General features: G+C 40.4%; 1 protein-coding gene across 1 annotated transcript in view; it reads right to left on the reverse strand.

Annotated features, from left to right (window-relative positions):
* Positions 1–8,066: 8,066 nt before the first annotated feature.
* Suclg2 (succinate-CoA ligase GDP-forming subunit beta) overlaps positions 8,067–22,374 on the reverse strand; it is a 249,512-nt gene continuing 235,204 nt past the window's right edge. Inside the window, exon 11 of the mRNA XM_070018922.1 lies at positions 8,067–9,121. Within this exon, the coding sequence (XP_069875023.1) occupies positions 9,006–9,121 (116 nt within the window). The 3' untranslated portion in view covers positions 8,067–9,005. The remainder of the gene's footprint in view (positions 9,122–22,374) is intronic.

Below are 22,374 nucleotides of genomic sequence, written 5' to 3' on the forward strand. Positions count from 1 at the left end.
GGACAGCGCCCAGGCCCAGAGTTCAGGCCCCACGACCGGACCCAAAAAAAAAAAAAAAAAAAAAAAAGAGATCTTCTTTGGGCTGGGAAGGTGGCTCAGTGGTAGAGTGCTTGCCTTGCATGCATGAGGCCCTGGGTTCGATTCCTCAGCACCACATAAGCAGAAAAAGCCAGAAGTGGCGCTGTGGCTCAAGCGGTAGAGTGCTAGCCTTGAGCTGAAGAGCTGAGGAACAGCGCCCAGGCCCAGAGCTCAGGTCCCATGACTGGCAAAAAAAAAAAAAAAAGGTATCCTATGATACTGAGCCAAAAAGCCTGCTAATAGTATTCTGACACTAGCATGTTGATTCTATTACAAAAATGGATGTAATAGAAAACTCAGCCTTTTGGAATGACATAATCTGAGTAGTCTTCTCTCCTGGGTGGCAAATGAGGTACAGAGGGTTGAATGGAGAGGGGCTGTCAGGGAGATAACTGTGGAATCTCCTGAAATTCTACTTCTGATCAAGGCCCTGAAGGATGTACAGGGTCCACGAGTGGTTTCAGACACTCACCGAGAAAGGACCAGTAGCTACTCCCATCCAGGCAGGAGGCCAAGGCTCCCAGGAATACAAACACAGGCCACACCTATAATCCCCTTCTTCCCATGGCTCTTCATGTGCCTTTATTAAACTAAACCATTCCATATACACATTTTGGCAGAATTGAACAGCAACACTCTACGTATTCCATATTACAGTTACATTAGCAGGAAGTTTGCATAAGAGTAAAAAATAATTTTGTGGTTGAGCACCAGTGGCTAATGCCTGGAATCATAGCTACACAGGAGGCTGAGAGCTGAGGATCATAATTGGAAGCCAGCCAAGGCAGGAAAGTCCATGAGCATCTTATCTCCAGTAAACCACCAAAACACTGGAAGAGAAGGTGTGGCTCAAGTTGGAGAGTTCTAGCCTTGAGCAAAAAAAAAAAGCTCAGGGACAGAATCAAGGCCCTGAGTTCAAATCTATTGACCATCCCATGCAAGCGCACATGTGTGTGAATGCACAGACATACACACACATACACATGATAAATACATAGTAATTTTATGACAACATTCATTATTTTGTGGAAACCACTTTTAGCAGAAATGTCCAATCTAAGTTGGTCTTGAACATAAACTGACATTCTTTCTCAGATTCTGGAGGGTAGCATGCTTGTGGAAACTGATTTTATTCTCAAGTGAGTTTTGTTTCTTGCTGTTATGTACATACAGCCTCCTTGTTTTCCATAGTATCTGAAATTAAAGTCAGACTCTTGCCGTGATTTTTTTGTTTGCACTTCATTTAGACATATCCATCAAGTCCTGTTAGCCTCATTCTTGGTGAGAAATTCTAGTACTTCTCACTTCTCACTTCTGCTTTGAGGGTTGTTTTTAATTTTTCCATCTCTTTGGTAGGAAACAACTCTACAGACTATTCAGATTGCTGGAATTTAGGTAAGGCTGCACAAAGCAGGTACACTTTCTCATCTCCCAGACATAAGATGCTCTTCTTAAACAGAATACCGTGAGCACCACCATAACAAGTCTCAGATGTCTCTGAGACTTTTTCTGAGCAGCTGGAATGAGAAAATATTTTAGTGTCTATTTGGGCAGTACCTATGCATGCCAATTATACATTTCTATTACAAAGGTCTGTGTGATTATAAAGTCACAGTGATACATACTTATCTCAAAGGGGCTGGTAATGGTATAGTTAATATGTGAGTTATAAATCACTCCTCACAAGAATGTAAAAAGTACGTTCAATACTAGTCTAGTAGTACAGGCAGACGAAGAGAGGGGGTGAATCATAAACACAGTACAATTACTTGCAATGTAACCATAGCTGGAAGTTGAAGGAGGGAAACAGGATTGACTGTCTTTGTTTTTGTTTTTGCTGGCCCTGGTGCTTGAACTCAGGGTTTGGGCACTGTTTCTGTGCTTTTGTGCTCAAGGATGGTGTAATGTCCGCTTCTGGATGGTGGACATGGATGCTCCTCGCAGCAAAGTCTCTCCCCAGTACCTGCATTACCTAGGTAACTGGCACACCTGGAAGAGGTCACATCTGCATCTGCTGAAGTCACACCTGAATTCGATGTGACCACACCTTTCCCCACCCATACCCTAGATAAAGCCTACCCCAGGCCTTTCCCAGCTGCATGGAGTGCCAACATGGCCTGGTACCAGCCAGAACGATGAATAAACCTACCTGAACACCATGTGCATGGTGTGGTTCTTACTCAGCTACCTCTTTTTAAAAACCTAACAGGGGCACTGCTCCACTTGAGCCACAGCTCTACCTCTCATTTTTTGGTGGTTAATTAATAAGAGTTTCATGAACTTTCCTGCCCAGGCTGGCTTTAAACTGTATTCCTAAGATCTCAGCCTCCTAAACAGCTAGAATTACAGGTGTGAGTCACCCGTGCCTGGCTAAATGGAGTACTTTTTCATGTGGGGCTTGGAACAGGAGGCAGACTGCTTCCCTATAGGTGAAACTGGGGCACTGTACAGTAACAAAGGCGAAAGTCTACAAAAAATAACAACAATAGAAGTTATACAAAAGAGTTTTGAAAGCTCAGAAATGAAATATAGCAACTGAAGAAACAAAACAACACCCATGGGTGAGCCGAACAGCAACATGAAGAATATTGAGAAGAAGAATCTTCAAAGTGGAAGACAGACAATAAAAATGACCTAATCTGAATAGCAGAGAGAAAAGAGATTTTAAAAATATGTACATCCAGACTAAAAGAACCAACATTTGTTGTTAGTGAACTCCTAGGAATGAAGGGAGAAAAAAATGTTGGGTCTGAAAAAGTATGAAATATATTTGTAAAATAGCTGAAAACATCAAAATTAGCAAAAGACATTAACCTATGGAATCAAGAAATTGAACAAAGTCCAAGCTTTCCAGGAATAGAGCTAAATGTCCTAATGGGGCTACAAACATGATCAAGCGACAAAGTCTAGTTGTCCAGAATAAGAAGATTCGAGTAAATTCCATCTAGTATTGCTGTTGCATTGGTTTACCCTTTGTCCCACCTTTTCTGATTTTCCCTTCTATTCCCCAAATCAGATAAACTTGTATACAAGACAAAGGGTACTGAAATGGGAAACAGTGACCACAGGGACTAAACCAGAGGAGAAAAAAACAAGACAGAGGAAATAACTGCAAACAATACACTAAAGAAAAACCAAACCAAACCACCACCACCACACACATACACACACAAACCCGTGTTTCCATATCATGGAGATCATTTCAATTAGCATCATTTTATTTGGTCATAGCTGTTGGGCTATTGTGATCCTCTGTTAAGACTATCCTAGGCATATGCTAATTATTACAAATGAGGGAAACCATGGAGCCTATGTTTCTTTGGGTCTGGCTTACTTCACTCAATATGATTTTTTTCCAAGTCTTTCCATTTCCTTATGAATGGAACAATATTCTTTCTGATGGAAATGTAGAATTCCATTGTGTTTATACACCACAATTTTTCTTGGTCCATTCATCTACTGAGGGGCATCTGGGTTGATTCCATATCTTAGCTATGGTAAATAATGCTACAATGAACATAGCTGTGTTGGTAGCTTTAGTGTGGGCTTGTGTGTGACCATTTGGGTAAATGCCCAGGAGTGGGATTGCTGGGTCACAGGGGAGCTCTATGATTAGTCTTTTGAGGAACCTCCATACTGCTTTCCAGAGTGGTTGAACCAGTTAACATTCCCACAACAGTGAAGTAGCATTCTCTTTTGGCCACATCCCCTCCCTCCAGCATCTGTTATTATTTGTTTTCTTGATAATGGCCATTCTGATTGGGGTAAGGTGAAATCTCAATGTAGTTTTGATTGGCATTTCTTTTATGGCCAGAGATTCTGAACATTTCATGTGTCATGAGCAACTATTAGCTACATCAGCTACCCCAGGAAGAATCAAATAAAGTACAGGAATATTTAGGATAATCCACTGCTCAGAAGATCTGTGCATTTGGCATTTTATACATGTAACTTGTGTAAGAAATGTGAGATAAACAAGCCTATGTTATGCTTCCAATCTAACATGTGATTAGTGCTGGATAAATACTTGGGATTACAATCAAGGTATACAAACACTACATTTGAAAACTTTAAGAACATTTATTAGAATTCTGAGAATTACTTAAGTACTTGGGAGACTGTGTCATAAAATTCAAAACACTCCAAAAGAAAATCTAACATATCCTATTTGTAAACAAGGTAACTTGCATGTTTAAATGAGTTTTTCTAAGTTTGAAAACATGAATAAAAAGCTGCTTTAAAGTTATTTATTTAAAAAGGATAGATTTATAAACAGAATATGAAGATTAATTTAGAAAACAGCCTTTAAAATTTATAACTTAATCAGTTATTCACTTTTAAACCAACTGAAGTCTCTGAAAAAAAGTTCTTGGTGCCTACAATGTGCCCTCAGAGATTTACCATCCATCACATCAGCGCATGCGTTCATAGGAGCACATGGCAGGATCACTGATGTAAAATTCTTGTCAGGTTTCTCACCACCCCATGAGGCCCACCCAGTACAGAGCAGTTCCAAGCATTCTGGACATCAGTCTTTAAAAGTGAGGGTTCATCTTCATTGAATCTGTGTTTCTTTTTCCCCCTGCAGCTGCCCTGTTGCCAGGGGAGAGCAGATGTTACATAAACATTTGTTTGAATTAAACTTAATTAGCTACATTTTCCAAGCTCTGTTTTTAAATGGCACATTCTGGGAAGTGATCCTGAAGAGGCTTGGCTTCAAACGATGAAAAGACTCAGAATAAACTGGAATTTACCAGCCTCATTTGCAATATTAGCATTTGCTGGATGGCAACACTGAGAAGAATTTGGTCCCCTCCAGCAGAATGGTTGACTGCCCTGAACACACGCTTTTATATACACAGGGGGCCACACCACTTGCTGCCTCTACCCACTCATGCTCCTGGGGAGTTGGGCTCTCCTCACATGATGACTCTTCCTAACAGCAAGAGCTGCCTTCACTAAATGCCTCAACATAGATCAACATAACACTTGACATTCATCACTGAAACACATGTGGCATTTTTTCAAACACTAGAATTTTAAACACTGCACTTCCAAGATTTATGAGACTCAAAACAACATGGAAAACACCAATACTTATGTAACACTATAGAAAAAGTAGCTTCTATATACTGCAGAAAATGGGGTGGTATATCCACAAAGTGTAAACTAGTTTGGAAGCAGTAATTTAATTACTGCAGACCTAAAACTACTGCCATATGTTATTTTGAGATACTGGAATGTAGAGTGGAATTTTAAAATGTTACCTAAACAGACCAACTTGAAAGAAAACTGATTTGAGTTTATGTTTATCATTTTTTTCTAATAATTTAATATTTGTCTTCCAAAATAGACTTTTTTAAATTTACTCCTTACTTTGTGCCATTCTGAGGCTTGAACTCAGGGCCTAGGCACTGTCTCTGAGCTTTTTCTGCCCAAGGCTAGCACTCTATCATTTGAGCCATAGCTCCACTTCTGGCTTTCTGGTAGTTTATTGGAGATAAACGTCTCACAGATTTTCCTGACTGGGCTGGCTTCAAACAGTGATCTTCAGATCTCAGCCTCTTGAATAGCTAGGATTATAGGCATGAGCCACCATGCATAGCTTCCAAAACAGAGTATTTTTTTTAAAAGAACAGTATCATATAAATTTTTGCTCTATTTTAAAATATTTGGAAATTGAATTTCAGACCTCAGAGGAAGGGATAAAGGAATATCTACCTTCTAAAATGTAATACATTTACCGGAGAAACCTTTTTCTAGCTTTCTTCTCGTGCTTTTGCTTTGTAAATTCTCTTAATTATGCAGTAGTGTACAGTTACCATAGTAAATTAAATTTGGGTTTTCAAACTTCAATACTTACTGACATACGGGCTGAGCACTTCTTGGGGGGAGAAGAGCACCTGTGGTAGGATGTCCAACCGTTTCCTTATCTTCTCCTTTCTAGATGTAAAGAACATTCCTATTGTCTTGATTAACAAAAATGTTTCCAGATATTGACAAACTTCCCTCAGTAGAGAAGCTTTATGCAAAGGAAAAAGAAAAATCACTGATTTCCATCCCCCCATAATTACTTTTAGTATGTATCTTTATAATCAGTTTTCCTTTTGGTATTGTGAACCATATGAATACATTTTTAAAATGACTAGACATATAACTTTGTTACTGATCTGTGGAGCCTATTTAACAAATATTTTTCATAATAAGCATGTATTGCCATCATATATATGGTATTAACATAACATAATTTAATATATATTTATATAAATGCCATATATATTATACACATGGTATTCTCTCCATATGAGTTTGTATGGAGTATAAATTATTCAAATTATCTTGGGATATTTAAGTTCCAATTTTACCCCCTCAGAGACAAAAATAAAGGCATAAAAGTGTTCATTTGGTTTGATACTCTTGGGAAAAATTTTCTTTCCCTAAGGACCTCACAGATTTCCTTCATTATCTGTGTTACTAGAAGTGGCTGAGAAGGGTAAGTCAGATGTTGATGGATACTTTACAATCTCTTTTGCATGTTGTACCAAGACACCTGGAGTTCTTGCTTTATCTTTAAATCTTTACAATCCCTTTTGCATGTTTTACCAAGACGCCTGGAGTTCTTGCTTTATCTTTAAAGCTAAGAAATGCTGTGCTTAAAATATCAATGTATTGGTATTTGCTGGAATATGGTATTCTTTTCCTTAGAGAAAATTCTATATTGATCCCAATAAACATTTATTTCTTTGTATCCTTAAGAAAAATGACTTCTCAGCTGTTTTTCCACATAAAGGATACCAATTATTCTTACGTTGGATCATCTTTGCTCTATGTTTTTCTGAGTCCTTTAACTTCTTCATTTCTCACTCTTCATTTTGTCAGTGTTTTACAGTTTTCACATTAATAAGAAACTATAACCAAGTTTATTATGCTGAATTAGTAAGTGTAGTTAAATTAGGGCTTTTTAATCTGACACATTTAGTATTTCAGGCTAGAAAATTCTTCACTGGCAGTTGATCTTATGTGCACCGTAATTTATTTAGGATTTATATCTTTGTGACTTGATTATTCAGTATTAACTTTCTCTACATAGTCTTGAGTTAGTTTCCTTAGCTCCCTTTTCTTCTTGGTTTATGTCTGTGATCACATTATTGCCTAACTAAAATTAATGGTTTTTATTTTTATCACAAAGCTTTTCTAAAAAGCTTTAATTTTTTATGTGCTTATTCAAAAGGGATCATGTGTCTCTTATGTATAGTGTTTTTTAGTTTTCTATCTTTGTGTCTTTGTTCCCTTACAATTATTTTGTAGCACAGATGCCAGGCTGCTTCATTTTTTTTTTTTTTTTACTTATCCATGCTCATCCCAGATACATTGTGTACAAACTCCCTATGATCTCTTATATGAGATCAGTCTTCCATCCCTCTGAACTTAAGGAAAAACTAACTATTCAATCTCTTTCTCTGAGGCAGTGTACTATTGATGGGAACATTTAATAAATAAAACCATTTATCACTTGCCCCTCTGTCCCTCTGCTGCTTGTCTTACATGTGGTCATGACTTGGGAAGTGGGGAAGGTAATGTGAAATTTATGAGAACAATTTAAGTCAATAACAAACTAACAAACAAGTATTACTGGTACATGCTGATGCACTGAAAGGAAATTTATTAGTGATGGCGACTTATCCCGTTAAATGGGAGATCACGCCAGTGTATTTCCTTGGGTACTGTACAGACTGATATAATATCTGTAAGACACCTGAGACAGTCACTTAGGCTTCTTCATTAAACCAAACATTTATTCTTTCATTGAATTGTCTTTTGCTATAAAAATGTCTCGAGAGGGAACACAATAATCCCAGGACAACTGAGATTTTCTAATTTTAGAGCTATGCCTAAAGCACAAAGACCTAATTAGAGAAAACTTGTTTGAGAATAAAACTGACTGAAAACCACACACACACACACATACACATACACACACACATGTCTTAGAGCTTATAAAACATAATTTTATTTAAATTTGGATATAGATAAAAATTTACCAAAGTTTAAAGAAAAGTCTAACAAATTTTCCACCACAAAATGGACATTATGGAAACAAGCTGCATTTACCTCCATTATATTTTCTTAATTTTCTGCCACAAGCGGGTAGACACTGGGGGTGAGGGATGAGAAAGAAGGTTCTGACTGTGAACACAGTGTGATCTTCAGAGCTGTGTCCTCACGATATGACTTAGTTACAAAGACTTTTTCACACCAGCCAGTAGTCCTCAGTTCTGACATTAAAATCTTTTACTGCAAAGTCACAATTGTGTAAGGCTTCAGGTTTTAATTTTAATGTGAGGTAAACAGTATTTTCAATATTAAGGCAAATGGTAAAATACAGGCACAATATATTAATGTGGAGCTTCCATTTGAAGACACATTTTAGAATAGCTATGGATTTTCTAAGTGTGCTGTAAATAGGAACTTATAAAACCTGCTGAAGTGTTCAAAAGCTATTTGCTCAAATACCTTGGCTTCTGGTAGTTAATATGTTAAATATAATCCTGAGATTTTTTTTTATGGGCTGTGATTTTTCTATTATAGAGGATTAAATGGCAGCAAAGTTGTTGTGAATGAGCCCAGATCTGTCTTCTCATCCTGTACATACATTATTTGGCCACACAGACTGCTTCCAAAGTTGGCAAATCCTGCTCAATGAGCAAGCTTATCATGACAAAAGTATGAAACTGTAGGACATTGTTTTTATAAAGGTATATAAGTAAATTCAGATTCAGGCAGCCTAGATATCTTAGTTGAGAAAAGTCAGATTTCAGATTTTTATACAGTGATTCTTGCTCATCCCCCAGCCTTTCCTGAGAAAGAGCCATTTCTTCACAGTGAAAAGAGAACCATCCCTTCTTCTGGGGCGCAGAATGAAGGCATCACTTCCTTGTCACGCTGGCCACTGCCTTCTTGGCTGCATCCTCCAGATCCACTGCTGAAGTTATGGGGAGTCCACTGTTACTGAGGATGCTCTGGGCCTCCTTGACATTAGTTCCTGGAAAGAGGAACAAGGACCATCACTGAGTAATGGTGCTGCAGGTGGTACTGAGTCAAGCTGCACAATTGGAATCTTGACACTAGCACAGTTTAACAGCAACAGCTTCAGCTTTTTGTGATCCAGAGCTGACACTTCTCTTCTCACTTCTACTAAGTAATATTATAAAGCCTATATTTTCTATGGCACTTATACAAAGAGTAATGGGCTATCCTTAATGTTATGCAAAAAAGATTCACAATTACTTGCCCAATATGTTGGGGAAGAAAATTCTTCTGCACTGGATTTGTGCCCTAGTGTAAATACTCATCTGTGTAGAACCAAAAGAAAATGTTAAAAAAAAACAAAACCAAACCCTGAGAATGACACAGTCAGGTGTATGCTTGGAGTGGATACTGGAGTACCACAAGGATTATACAACTCATCTGCCACATACAGCTTTTCATCAGGAGATGAAGCAAACACAGGTTCTAATCCAGGTCACTGATGAGAAGACTATGTGACAATGTCTACCTCAAACTGTGGTCCAGTCAAAGCTGATGAAAGTAAGGACTTATATGAGGAAAGTGGGCTTCTACTGAGAGAAACGAAGACGGCTGCAGTATTATCACACATAAAGATGCTGACTTCATGTGGGACTCGTCCAATCAAGAGTGTCCTGCTGCAAAGATCTGGTGGTAGGCAGGATTGTAAGTCATGACCTGATCAGAGAATTGAACTTTAGAAAGTCTTCACACCCATGCACAGGAATCCACCGCTTTGGAGACTCTTAGTAACTTTCAAATGTCCTCTTCTGTTCTATTTAGTGGGCAGCAGCCTTGAAAAGGAGCAGTGCAGCCTGTGCTATCTCTTAACCATTCTTGGTGGGTCTGTAGTAATTGCCAGGCAAGCCCAAGGGTGCTTCTGCATTACCTATTTAATATGGGTCCTTTTGATTCTTTCAGAGGGAAATAGGTGATTTAAGTGTCTAATCAAATCCTCCTTTTAATTTATTTCCTGTGTTTTTATGCAGTTGGCAAGACAGAATTTATAAACAAAGACTTGGAAATACAGGCTGTGGAGCCTGCCTTACTGCACAGAATACAAATAGGAACAAGCATTTGGTCAGTAGGTCAAACAGAAGCAGCTGGAATGAGAAAGTAAGGTATCCTGGCTTCTTCTGGGTCTCTGAGTCCACCAGAACAGCCAGGAAGGGAGGCTGGGCACTCTGTCTTCTGCTAGATCTTACTCATGGTACTTTACATCGGAATGGGAAGCAATTCCCCCAAATGTGGGCTGGGTGCCACCTGAAATCCCTCACCCTCTGGCTTTGCATCCACTGAGCAGTGTTTGGAAAATCATTAGAGTAGCCAAGCCTCAACTTCTTTATCTCTACACTGTCATGTCCATCATCCTCAGAATACTCTGCATAGTAATACATGCCAGGGATAAAGCTGAGTAACTTTCATGCAGCATGTAAGACCTTCACAAAAACTGTGGATAGACTCCACTGACTTTGTTTTACAGGTGGGCTAACTGTGACATAGAAGATTATTTGGGACAAAGACTGGACTTGAGCTATTCTCTGTAATACACAATCTCAAGTGTTTTGAGACATATGCCAGTCTTCCTGTTTGGAAGATGAAGACAGTATAGATGAAACACAGGCTGTGATCAGAAGCAAATGAAACAATTCATGAGCAACTGTTTCTATCAGTGGCCAAGTAGATGTGGCGGCTGACCCCAAAGGTTCCTGTTACTTTTGGGCAGTACAGTATTGCTGCTAGGGAGTTGCTGCCCAGGCAGAAACTATGTTCCCAGGCCCTCTTTTCATCTAAACAGGATCACAAAGTTCCTGCCAGTGGGATGTGAATGGATAGAAAACATGCCCACATGTACAGTGTGAATCTCCATACTCTTTTTGTATTGTCTTCCTTCTAGAATGTTGTCTGCTAGGCCAACCCTGGAAGACATCTTTTTGAAGATGGCAATGGCTCCTTCAGTGTGATCCTTGAATGTATACTAAGTAAAGCACCCCTTCTACTCATTTCCTCCAAGACCTTACAAGAATGAAAAAGAGTTTTCTCTAGTGGCATGCCTGGCATTTTTAGCACTGCTCTATTGTTCACTGGCTGGCATGACTCTGAGCAACATATTACTTTGTTGTGTAAATATTGTGATCTGTAGCTTCTTAAATGGCTCTCAAATGATTAATTGATGAGTCCACTTCAGGTGTCCATATCCTGATACGATCTTTCCCCCTCCAGTGTCACCCAGTGCCAGCTTCTGATGAGTAAGATTATAGCCACTGTGATGGAACATCACTTTGGAGACTAGGGACAATACCATGGTTTCCATGTTGCTCGCTCTGACTCTTCATTTGTTCACTTTGGCAAACTGCCATTTTGTGAGCTGTCCTGGAGAAGCCCACGTGGCATGGATCTAAGGAGAGCCTCTGGACAGCAGTTACTGAGACATGAGGCCCTGAGGAAGGGCGTCTGCCAACAACCATGTGTGCATGCTTAGAAGAGAGCTCTCCTGTGGGTCAGCACTGAGACACGTATGGCCCTGCCAGACAGCCTTGTGAGTGATCTTGAATGAGAGGAGCAGGTCAGCCACACTTAAATTCCTGATCACAGATCTGGGAGACACTTGTGTTCCTTCTGCTCTGATGTCAAGCTTAGGAATCATTTGTTACAAATGGATAGAAAACTAACACAGATGTTAAAAGTTTATTATTTCATCAATATAACCTTGACATGCATTTGACTCATTTGGTAAGGTTTTAGACAGTCTCAGGTTGAAAAGCAGGACAGGGGACTAGACTGTGTCAGGTGTTAGATAGGAGGCTAAGGAATTTAGACATTAATCTGTAGGCATGACTTTCACAGAGTAATGACAGAGTGTGAAACAAAAGCCCTGACTGATACAGAAGTGAATCGGTCTCTAGACCAGAAGGTGAATGAAAGTTAGCGTGAATTTCCACACACACACACACACACACACACACACACACACACACACACACACACACACACACACACACACACACACACACACACACACACACACACACACACACACACACACAGCTCTTCCTGGGGCTGAGTTATCTCATGGTTCCACTAATTGTGAGAAACACTCATTCCATTTTACCCAAGTTTCTTTCCATGTGTATGTGCAAAAATAGCTTAAAAAGGCTGTTCTTCCTGAAACGGTAGGCTAAATAATTGAATTCCTTAATTAACAACCCTGCAGCACCCATTCAGCACCACTAATCCTGGGGGCAAAGAAGAAAGGATGTTCTGGACCTTCATGAATGTCTAGACACTGGGCCTTGGTTCATGGGTGTGGACTGCACTCAAGAGCCCAGCTGTCCTCTCTGCTGGGCTCGCCCAGCTGTTCTTGAGCAGTTGTGAGTTAGTTACATGGTGTTGGGTATGCCTTCTATGGCTCTGGTCCTGGTTTTCCAGCTAACCTAAGCTTTTAAAATGATCTTCAGAGTTCCTCACACTTCTAAAATCATGCTAGTCATGCCACAGATGGGGCCTTATTGGGTTGGTTTAGTAAGCCTCCCCTCACCCCACCAAACTTTTGGTTTACTTTGTCAAGCCCTCTCACTGGGATGCTGTGCAAGTCTGCCACATACTACATACTTGCTGTCAGACTAAGTACGCATAAGTGGAGCTCACATACAAAGGCGCCTGAGGACAGGTGTGAACGGGCCTTCTCATCACTTCATTGGGCCAACAACTCAGCCTTTCTTACAGGGTTGAAATTGAAACCTCAAATTGCCTGAGGTGACATAAGAGGACTATGTACTGGTTTCTGGAGGCCTTGCTCAGGGCCCCTTTATCTCTGACAAGAGCCCTGAGCAGCTGGAGGTGCCCTGGCTCTCCTCCCGTGAGGACTCTAGGCCCTGCCACTCTCCAGACCTGCAGTTCATGGGCCTCAGGCAAGACAGGCCTTCTTTTAAGACTAGGACAGTGGTAGGGCCAGGAGAAGAAAGGGAGAGAGCAGTGCCCCAGAAACACATGTCCTTCTCGCCTCTAAGCAGCTTCTCCGGTGCTGTGTCAAAATGCCTAATTGCTTCATAATTCTAGGATCCACTAAAGTGAATTTTAATTATACTTGCTGTTACACTTTAATTACAGCCTTAATTATTAAGCATATACTAGCATGCTTAGAATGAAGCAGTACATAAAGGGATGCTAACAGTTGAATATGAAGTAGGCATAGGACTGAGGCGAGAAATGGATCACAAATAGAGATGCTGTGATAGATAGAAATCAGCCTTGTAGAAGAGACAGAGACACTCAGTAAGAGAGATGCCCAGGCACTCAGGCAGGCAAAGGGAGACAGAGACACAGAGGGTGAGGTGAATAAGGTGAGGAGAGAGAAGGCAGGGCAGAGATTGAAGCAGGAGTTAAAACAAAAGAGATACAGTGAAAAGAGAGACAGAAGATAGACCAAAAGCAAAGCAGGAAGGAAAGATGAAAGGAATGCTGGAAATTTAGACAGCAAGAGAATCAGAGAAGGAGGAAGAGGAAGGGTGGAGGAAGAGTGAAGAGATGAGAAGGAAGGAGGAAGAAGAGTAACTGAGAGCAGAGGGAAAGGGAAGAGTTTAGAGGGGGAGAGAGGGAAGAAGAGAGGAGGAGCTAGAGAGAGGGAGGAAAGGAGGGAAGGAGGAAAAAAGAGGAAGAGGGAGAGACAGATATGGGAAAATAGATATATGTAAAGAGAATAGAATAAACATATTGTCAAATGGAGGTTGTAAGGACAAGTGGTCCGCACACCACCAGCTTCTTAAACTATGCCACCATCTATTCTGAGCATTCTGTCTTATTATTGACACCTCTGCCCACAGTATGACTACTCAGGCCAACTGCCACCTGCTTCCCCCTCCCAGACAAGGGATACACTGAGAAAGGTTACAAAGAAAATCAGGTCACTGCCAGAGAAAAGAGAGGAAGCAGTAGGCAAATACTTGCTAGTTTGTAGAATCCTTTTGTTAATTGTTAATTTTGTTATTTGCTTTTTTAAAAATTTTGCCAGTCTTGGGACTTGAACTCAGGGCCTCGGCACTGTCCCTGGGCTTCTTTTGCTTTAGGCTAGCTCGCTACCAATTGAGCCACAGCTCCACTTCTGGCTTTTCTGTTTATGTGGTACTGAGGAATCGAACCCAGGGCTTCATGCACTAGGCAAGCACTCTACTACTAAGCCAAGTGTTTGAGGTTAGTTTCGTTACCCAGTGGCTGATATGTAAATTCATTCCTTTCCCTGACTTCATTTCTGAATAAAAATCATCATAGCTACTTTAAACTGACTTGGAATTAAGTGTTCCAAAGACAGTTTTTATGCCTGTGCACACAATTACAAAAGAAATTGATCTCTTTCCCACATTTAAATGGTGCCACTGACATGCTCCAATGTTTATTAAATGCTGCATTGCTTTTTAATGAGACTGCAGGACAACACTTTTAATAACCATATGACAGATGACTGATCAACTCCTGATTCTGGCAACTTGCTTCTTCCTTCCTTCCTTCCTTCCTTCCTTCCGTCCTTCCTTCCTTCCTTCCTTCCTTCTTTCCTTCCTTCCTTCTTTCCTTCCTTCCTTCCTTCCTTCCTTCTTCCTTCTTTCCTTCCTTCCCATTCCCTTCCCTCCTTTTCTTTTTACCCTTCTGTCTCCTTTTTAAAGATTATCTTTAAGTAGTTGTACAAAAGAGTTGTCATTTAACAAAGCAGTTTATGAATACAATGCATCTTGATCAATGTCACTCCTTTCATTATTTTTACCATTCCTCCCAACCCACCCCTACCCCTTTTGGCACATCTTAATACCTCTAGGTGACAGTGGCACAGCTAGATAGTTACCTACCTATTTGCAGGCCTTGGAAATGGCAAGACAAAGGGGAATCAAGGGGAATTAGATGAAATTTGTTCTTTTGCTATAGTACACAATTAATAATGACAATTATTATTAAAAACTTAAAAAGGGGGCTGGGAAGGTGGCTCAGTGGTAGAGCACTTGCCTTGTATGCATGAGGCCCTGGGTTGGATTCCTCAGCACCACATAAGCAAAAAAGAAAAATGCCAGAAGTGGCACTGTGGCTCAAGTGGTAGTGTTAGCCTTGAGCTGAATTGCTGAGGGACAGCGCCCAGGCCCAAAGTTCAGGCCCCACGACCAGAACCCCTCCCCCCCCCCAAAAAAAAAAAAAACTTAAAAAAATTCCACACCTCTTTGTGATGTTTTACAAATGACTTTCCTCCACTGGGTGGAGGAAGAGAGCTGTGAACAGACATGCAAGGCACATTTATCAAAGTCTGTTCTTTGCTTTTCATCATGTGAGAAGATAATGGTGGTGGATAGGACAGGGTTTGGGGAAAAAGGTGCGGCTAGCCCCTGTCCTCCAACCCCTCCTTTTATGCAAGGCTATGAAGAAAAGAATTCTTTACTTGCAAAGTATGTAGTAACTGTGTTTTGGGAACTGCTATTCTAACTGCTATTTGGGAATTCAAGGTTGTTTTAAAAACATAATGGCATAATTGAGTACATGTTCAGTCTAATAAATGTTTTTGAGATACAAGTTATGATGAGGAGCATCAGGAACTGTACTTCTCAGAGCAGCTGACTTTGTTTTACTTCTATTTAAAGGAAGCATGGAAGGAACTGGAAGGAAAACTCAACAATGGAGTTCACATCCCTTCCCCCTGACAGGCAGAGCTTGGTCTGGATTTATCTCCCTGATGTCACACAGCAGCCATGCAGCCTGGCCATTGGTGAAGGAAGAAACATAGGGATTCTTTAGGATAAATCTCTTATCAACATAGGAAACTGAGGTTCAGAGATGCTAGAGAACTTGCTCTGGTCAAATGACCAGCGAGCTACCCCAAGTCTGGCTCATTCTTGTCTTCTAAGTCAGGGCTTGCAAAGTATGGTTTTGAGCCAAATCTACCCTGTTTTGTATCATTTCTGAGCTAGGAATAGTTTTTACATTTTTAAACAGTCAGGGGAAAATCAGAATAATATTTTGTGATATATGAAATTTACATGAAATTCAAATTTCAGTGTCCATAAATAAAGTTCTCATGGAGCACAGCCAAACTGATTCATTTACAGATTGATGATGGCGGCTTGTGCTCTGCCATGGCTGTGCTCAGAGCTGTGACATAGATAGTATGGGCCTTTAGAGCCTGAAATAGTTCGGCGCTGCTCTAAGTAATTCAGGCTTTTTATTCTCCTCAGAGTAGAAACAAATCAAGTTTTATAAAGCAGCAAATCACTCTTCAAATATTCACCATCCTGTGTCCTTGCTCCTCCCCGTTTGTTCTACCAGGCAGTAATCAGATATAGGGTATTTACTTTCTCGAGGATGTTCAGATAACTTACACATCTCTTTTGTTTCATAATTATATTAGAATTGGATAACCTGCGAACTCCAGTGGCATTGGCAGCTCTGACTACCATCTAGCATCTTGCTTGGCAGCCAACAGTGTTTGGTCAAATTCACAAGAGTTCAAATGATAATAAGGGTAGCTAATGTTTATGAAGCCTAGGACTGTTCTTTGTTATTTAAACACTCATCTGCTCCTTACAGTGACTATGGTTTTGCCACATTTCTATCCACGAAGTAGAAATTGCATACCAAGCTGTAGCCTCAGGTAGCTGAATAACTTGAGGAAGCCATTGTAGTTTTGAGGTTCTGCTCTTGGCTGAGTATCTTATCTAAGTGCCGTGCATATCCTGAATTTTATGAAAACTAGAGCGTGGGACTGTCTCATGTCCACATGATCCTTCTTAATTTCTTCCCCCATGGTAAGAAGATTCCAGCATCCAAGGAATGAGAGGGGTGGTGCAGGAGTCACCAGCTTCAGTCACAGCAAGCCACTTCAAAGAATGGAGTGTACGCATTTCTGATCACCCAAGCAAGGTTCAGGACTGAGACAAATATGCTCACTGACAGCATATACCAGGTGCACGGGCTTTGGTTTCAACTGTTGTCTCTCAAAAATGCAATGTGTACATTAAGGTAAACTAATGTTAAGCAATGAACCTTCTGAAAAGGAATTTATAATTCTCTGTTCTCCATCATCTGCTAAGAGTAGGCCAGATCATTAATTAACTCATTCATTCATCCACTCCTTCATCTCAAGGATTTGAGCATGGTAGGCAGGGCTCTGCCACTTTTGGCCTGCCTCCACTCTTCTTTTAAAGAAGGCAAAGTATCCTACACTTAAAATCTTCATGAACTTTCCTGCCACCTTTGAATCTTCCACATGGACTTTAATACATGTAAACTTTAATTTACAGGTGATTTAAGAAATTTTCAAGTGTAATTTTGGTGGTATGAAACATCTTTTGGCACTCCTAACTTTGGAGTTAGGAGTTGTTGAGAGCTGTGATTTGGCTATGGTACAAATAAGTCCCCACAAAGTTCATGTGCTGGCATCTTGGCCCCCAGTGTCGTGATACCGAGTTGGTTGGGAAAACCTGGTAAGAAGTGGGGCCTAGTAGAATGTAATCAGATCGTGTAAATTCTGCCTTCTAAAGGGATTGATGCTGGTCTCCTGGGACTGGATTAGTTCTGAAAATGAGTTTTTATACTGAGGAGCTTAACTCCTCCTCAGCCTCTTGCTCCTTGTCTTCTACACATGCACCTTTGCCACAGAACACAATTTATGATGAGCTCTCGCCAGAGCTGAGCAAAATGCCAGTTCTAGTAGAACTGTGGGCTAAGCAAACTTCAACAAGTTACCCTGTAACAAGTATTTTGTTACAGCAACACAAACCATATATTGTTACACAATCTAAAAAAATAACCTTAGTGTATGTATTACTGTGTGTGATTCTGTACTTAAGTGGAGGAAAAACTTGTATTCTGCGAGCTTAATATTGTCTGTTAAAGTCTTCTTGACTCTCATTTCAAAACTGAAGACAGAAAGAATTAGAAATAGATAACACAAGGACTTCCCAGAATTTTAGGTCTTGCAGCTGCCCTCTTCCCTATACATATCTGAGACCTGAACTACGGTTCATGGGGCATATCTGTTCTACTGCTTGTGTACAAAAAGATCTATTATGGTACAATCATGCCCATCTCCATATGTGCTGTCTGTGGCTGCTTCAGCACTACTGTGGAAATGCTGAGTAATTACAATAGGGAATATATGGTCCTCAAAGCCCAAAGATCTGGCTCTGTATTAAAAACAAAATGCAGATCTTTGCGTTACACAATCCAAATGTTTATTCTTGTAACAGAAAGGCTGAGTAGAAGGTAAGAATTTCCCTAATTTGGTACTTTCTCTGTTTGAAGTCCGCACTTTAGTTTCCACTCCTGACACAATAGAAGCTGTATTTCTAGGCAAGAAAAATCCCCTCTATGATCTCCTTGAATCAACAGTGGCATAGACTTGGCTCAACTCCCCCCTAACCTCCTTTCTGATATTTGTAATGGAGAGTCATAATTTTGGAACTCTTTTCTACTGAGCTAGGATATTCTTTCACAATTGTTGTTGGCACAACATGTTAGGCAACCACTGCCAATAAACTTGAAAGGTAACATGAGATGAAAGCTATTTGATTTCTAGGTTCCAAAACATTATCAGCCTTTCTGCTGGAATAGTTCTGATTATAGACAGCCTCAAAGTAGCATGCTCTGGAAAAGTCTAATTGGCAAGACATACTTATCACCTATAAAATACTATAGACTAAATCTACCTGTATGTCTCTTCCCTGATAGCAAGGTGCTCTCTTTTTCTGAAGACTAATCAAATAGCACACTTGAGTGTTTCATGAGGAAACTGAGACTTGAAGAAATGAACTGACTGGTCACTCAGACAATATCCGGAGGGCAGACAGTACAGTTCCAGTGTTAAAAGACATGGCTTGGTACAGGCAAATCCTGATACCTACCACATTCTAGAGCCCACTTTAGTATAACAGCCATAGATACAGCTGCTAATCAGGTAGTCAGCACAGGTATACTTGAATGAATGGCCACTGCCTTGACTAGGTGACCTTGACCAAGGGCATTGTGGGGGTGTAGGTGCTTCCTCCCATGAAGAGGGGCTGTCATGAATTAGCTGCACAATCCTGTTATATTCCTGGTCTACTGTTGGTTCCAATTGGGAAAGGTGGTGGTGGAGGACATTTGACCAGAGCATCTAGAGACACTTGGCATGAAGAGTTCAACTCTTTCCTTTTAGGGCCATGCTGTGTAGAGAACACCTGGGTCATCTATTCTCTGGGTTCTTTTCAGAGGGTAGGAGGCTCATTGAAGTATGTGGGTGTGCAAGCTGCCTACATCTTGGCTCTCTGTTGACAGCTATATCCTTGAACTTTTGATCAGTAACGAAGGTGTTATTTTGCTCTGCTTAATTTTTTGTTTAATTTCTCAAGAATTCTGATGGATAATAATCTGTTGGATACTCTGCAGGGTCCTATCAACACAACCTGGTTAGACAAGCTGAGTCCAACAAAGTGGTAGCTTCTGGGTAAACTAATTAAACTGGCCACTACAAAAGACAGACTAAGCTCACTAGCTAAAGTATGCTAAAGGAGCAGAGTCACCAGGAAAGAGTATTAAGGCAAAAGGGTGAGGGAAGAAAAAAGAAAGGTCTAATGGCTTCTAGGCCCAATGATATCAGAACCTTGTAATAAACCTCCTTTATGTGACAGAGGTCAGAGAGTCAATTATTCATTGCATTCTGCCTACAATCCATCACCCTTCCCTCCTCAACCAAAAACAACCAAAAAACTTCATCAGGCAGAAGGTATTTTCCTTACAGGAAGCCTAACCATGTAACAACTACCTTCTTAAGGTGAGCTAGAAGGCTTTGTCTGCACACTCAACTTGGTAGAAATTTTGATCTACTTAAAGGGGAAATGAAAATATAAAGTGCCTAATATAACACATTGTTCATCCTACAAATTAATTTTTTTTTGGTGCCAGTCATGGGCTTCAATTCAGGGCCTGGGTGCTATCCCTAGCTCTGTTCATTCAAGGCTAGCACTCTACCACGTTTAGCCATAGCACCACTTGCAGTTTTCTGGTAGTTAGTTGGAGATGAGTCTCATGGACTTTTCTGCCTGAGCTGGTTTCAAACTGTGGTCCTCAGATCTCAGCCTCCTGGGTAGCTAGTAAACTAAAATTTTGACCTATAAAAGCTTTCTCCAGGCTAAATGTTAGGGACTTTAAAGCCTGGTCTGAAGATGAGGGTGGCAAAGTTCCAACATTGAGATGTGTCTATCAATTTCTGTCTTTCAGCAGACCAAGGAAAGGCCAAGACTCATGTGGTTTCAGCTGATGAAGAAGTAAGCACCAGGAGGAATGGGAAGGAGGGCCATAGGGAAAAGAGAGGAGGTTGCTAGCAATTAAAGGGAGAAGACGTGAGATGCTCATTAGGCAGTCAAACAGGTCCCAAGCAGGACGCGTCCATGCAGAGACCGGATGCAGGCAAGATGCAAGTGAGACAGACAACAAAGTGATGAGTAAGAAATGTGCAGGAAATAGGGACACAGAGGATGGCAAAATAAAGGAGAATGAGAACCAAATACATGGAGAGAAAAAGGCAGGCACTGATGGGAGCAGTATAGGCACTGACAGGAACAGTGCACAATAAACTGAAAGGTAGAGAAAAGGGAAAATGCACTCAGATAGACCAGGGGTGCTGGTGGGGAATAACCCACTGCACAAGGGGACAGGGCTTAGGAGAAGAAAAGATGAAAACCTAAGATGGTACAAAGCACATACAGGAAACAAACAACTAAGACATACACCAGGCCCAGAACAGGGTCTTGCCTCTGCTGTGCATCTGTGTTTTACTCTGCCTGGGTCCATCCCCCAACTTGCTGAAGAGTACCGTCCTTTGTTTATCCCAGGCTTCAGTAACAAATGGAGGGCTTCCACACTGGGCATAAAAATGTTTTAGAGCTGCTTAGCTGCAGTTCATCTACTATGCTGCCTTTTTTATGGGAGACAAAAGCATCATCTCTGCTCTTATCTGTGGGCTCACACCCTGGCATGATTGGAGGCTTGCAGAAGGGATAGCTGCCAAGTGGACAGACACAGTTGAAAGCTCTGGGGTTGCTTGTTGCAGCTTTAATATTCATGAGTTTCTTTCTCTCTTTCAGCAGACCAAAGTGCCATGTAGCAATCTCACTGTACCCATGCTAAGAAGCACAACAGATTTGCATTCCTTTAGTTGTGGCTCCAGTATATAAGTGTTTTGGAGAGTAAGGATACAGAATTGTCCACTGAAAGAGGAGTTGGCAACTTGTCAGTGAAGTAAAAGACACAACATGATCACATTCTTAGTGACTGCATGCATGATAATGAAGTGGGCAGGACTCTTTATTTTAAAGATATTTGGTAAAAGACCCAAAATATTTATACTGATGAAACAAATCTTCTGGTATTGGATGGAAAAAAAATTAAACCAAGAAGATGGCTAGAAGAAATGGAATTCAATGTACAAACTATCTAGGTTTATCATTGTTATTATTTTTTATGAGCTCAACTTGGCATCATAATGAATACCTGAGAGAACAAACAAAAAATTCCTCCTCAGCATATTTGAGATGGACAAATTTGCTACAGAATTAAGCAGAATAAAAAATAAGAAAAAAATTTTAAAACATAAATCTGAAGGCACTGGCAGATTCTTATATAGAACTAAAAAAGCATCTGGATAAAATGTAAAGCTTTGTCTCGAACACATATTCACATTGTCTATGCAAAGTTGTAAATAATTATACATAAACTTTTCGCCAGTATCAGGAATCATTATATACATTTCAAGAAAACATCTCTTTCTAGGTAATTTGTTCTTGAGAAAGAACTGTCCATAAAGGCTGGATTTCTCCCAAATATGTGGTTGTTAACACAGAATCTTAATCCTAATCTGTGTGTCAGCTGGTGGTCTACTTGGACAAGGAAAGTGGAAAGTAAACACAAGTAATTATGAAGTTAAAATCTTCAAAAAAGAGAATAATCATTTCTTATCCACTGGTAAAAACAGCTTGTCGTTATTATAGATAGGAGAACAAAAACTTGGTGAAGTCCCACCACATTAAGTATGACTTACTGTCCAAAACTTTTCTCATCATGTATGTGCACAATAGTCTTTAAAATTTGGCTGGTGAATGGATTAGACTTAAGCCAGGATGCTGGGTTTTCCACATGGACAGGGAACAAACAAGTGGGGCCGTTTTCTTCATTTACAGGAAATAGACACTACTAACCAAACATGCCATCTGGCTTTTGAAATGT

Source organism: Dipodomys merriami, unplaced genomic scaffold, assembly GCF_024711535.1.
Source record: "Dipodomys merriami isolate MVZ:Mamm:240054 unplaced genomic scaffold, mDipMer1.0.p SCAF_13, whole genome shotgun sequence".
In the NCBI taxonomy this organism is placed as follows: domain Eukaryota; kingdom Metazoa; phylum Chordata; class Mammalia; order Rodentia; family Heteromyidae; genus Dipodomys; species Dipodomys merriami.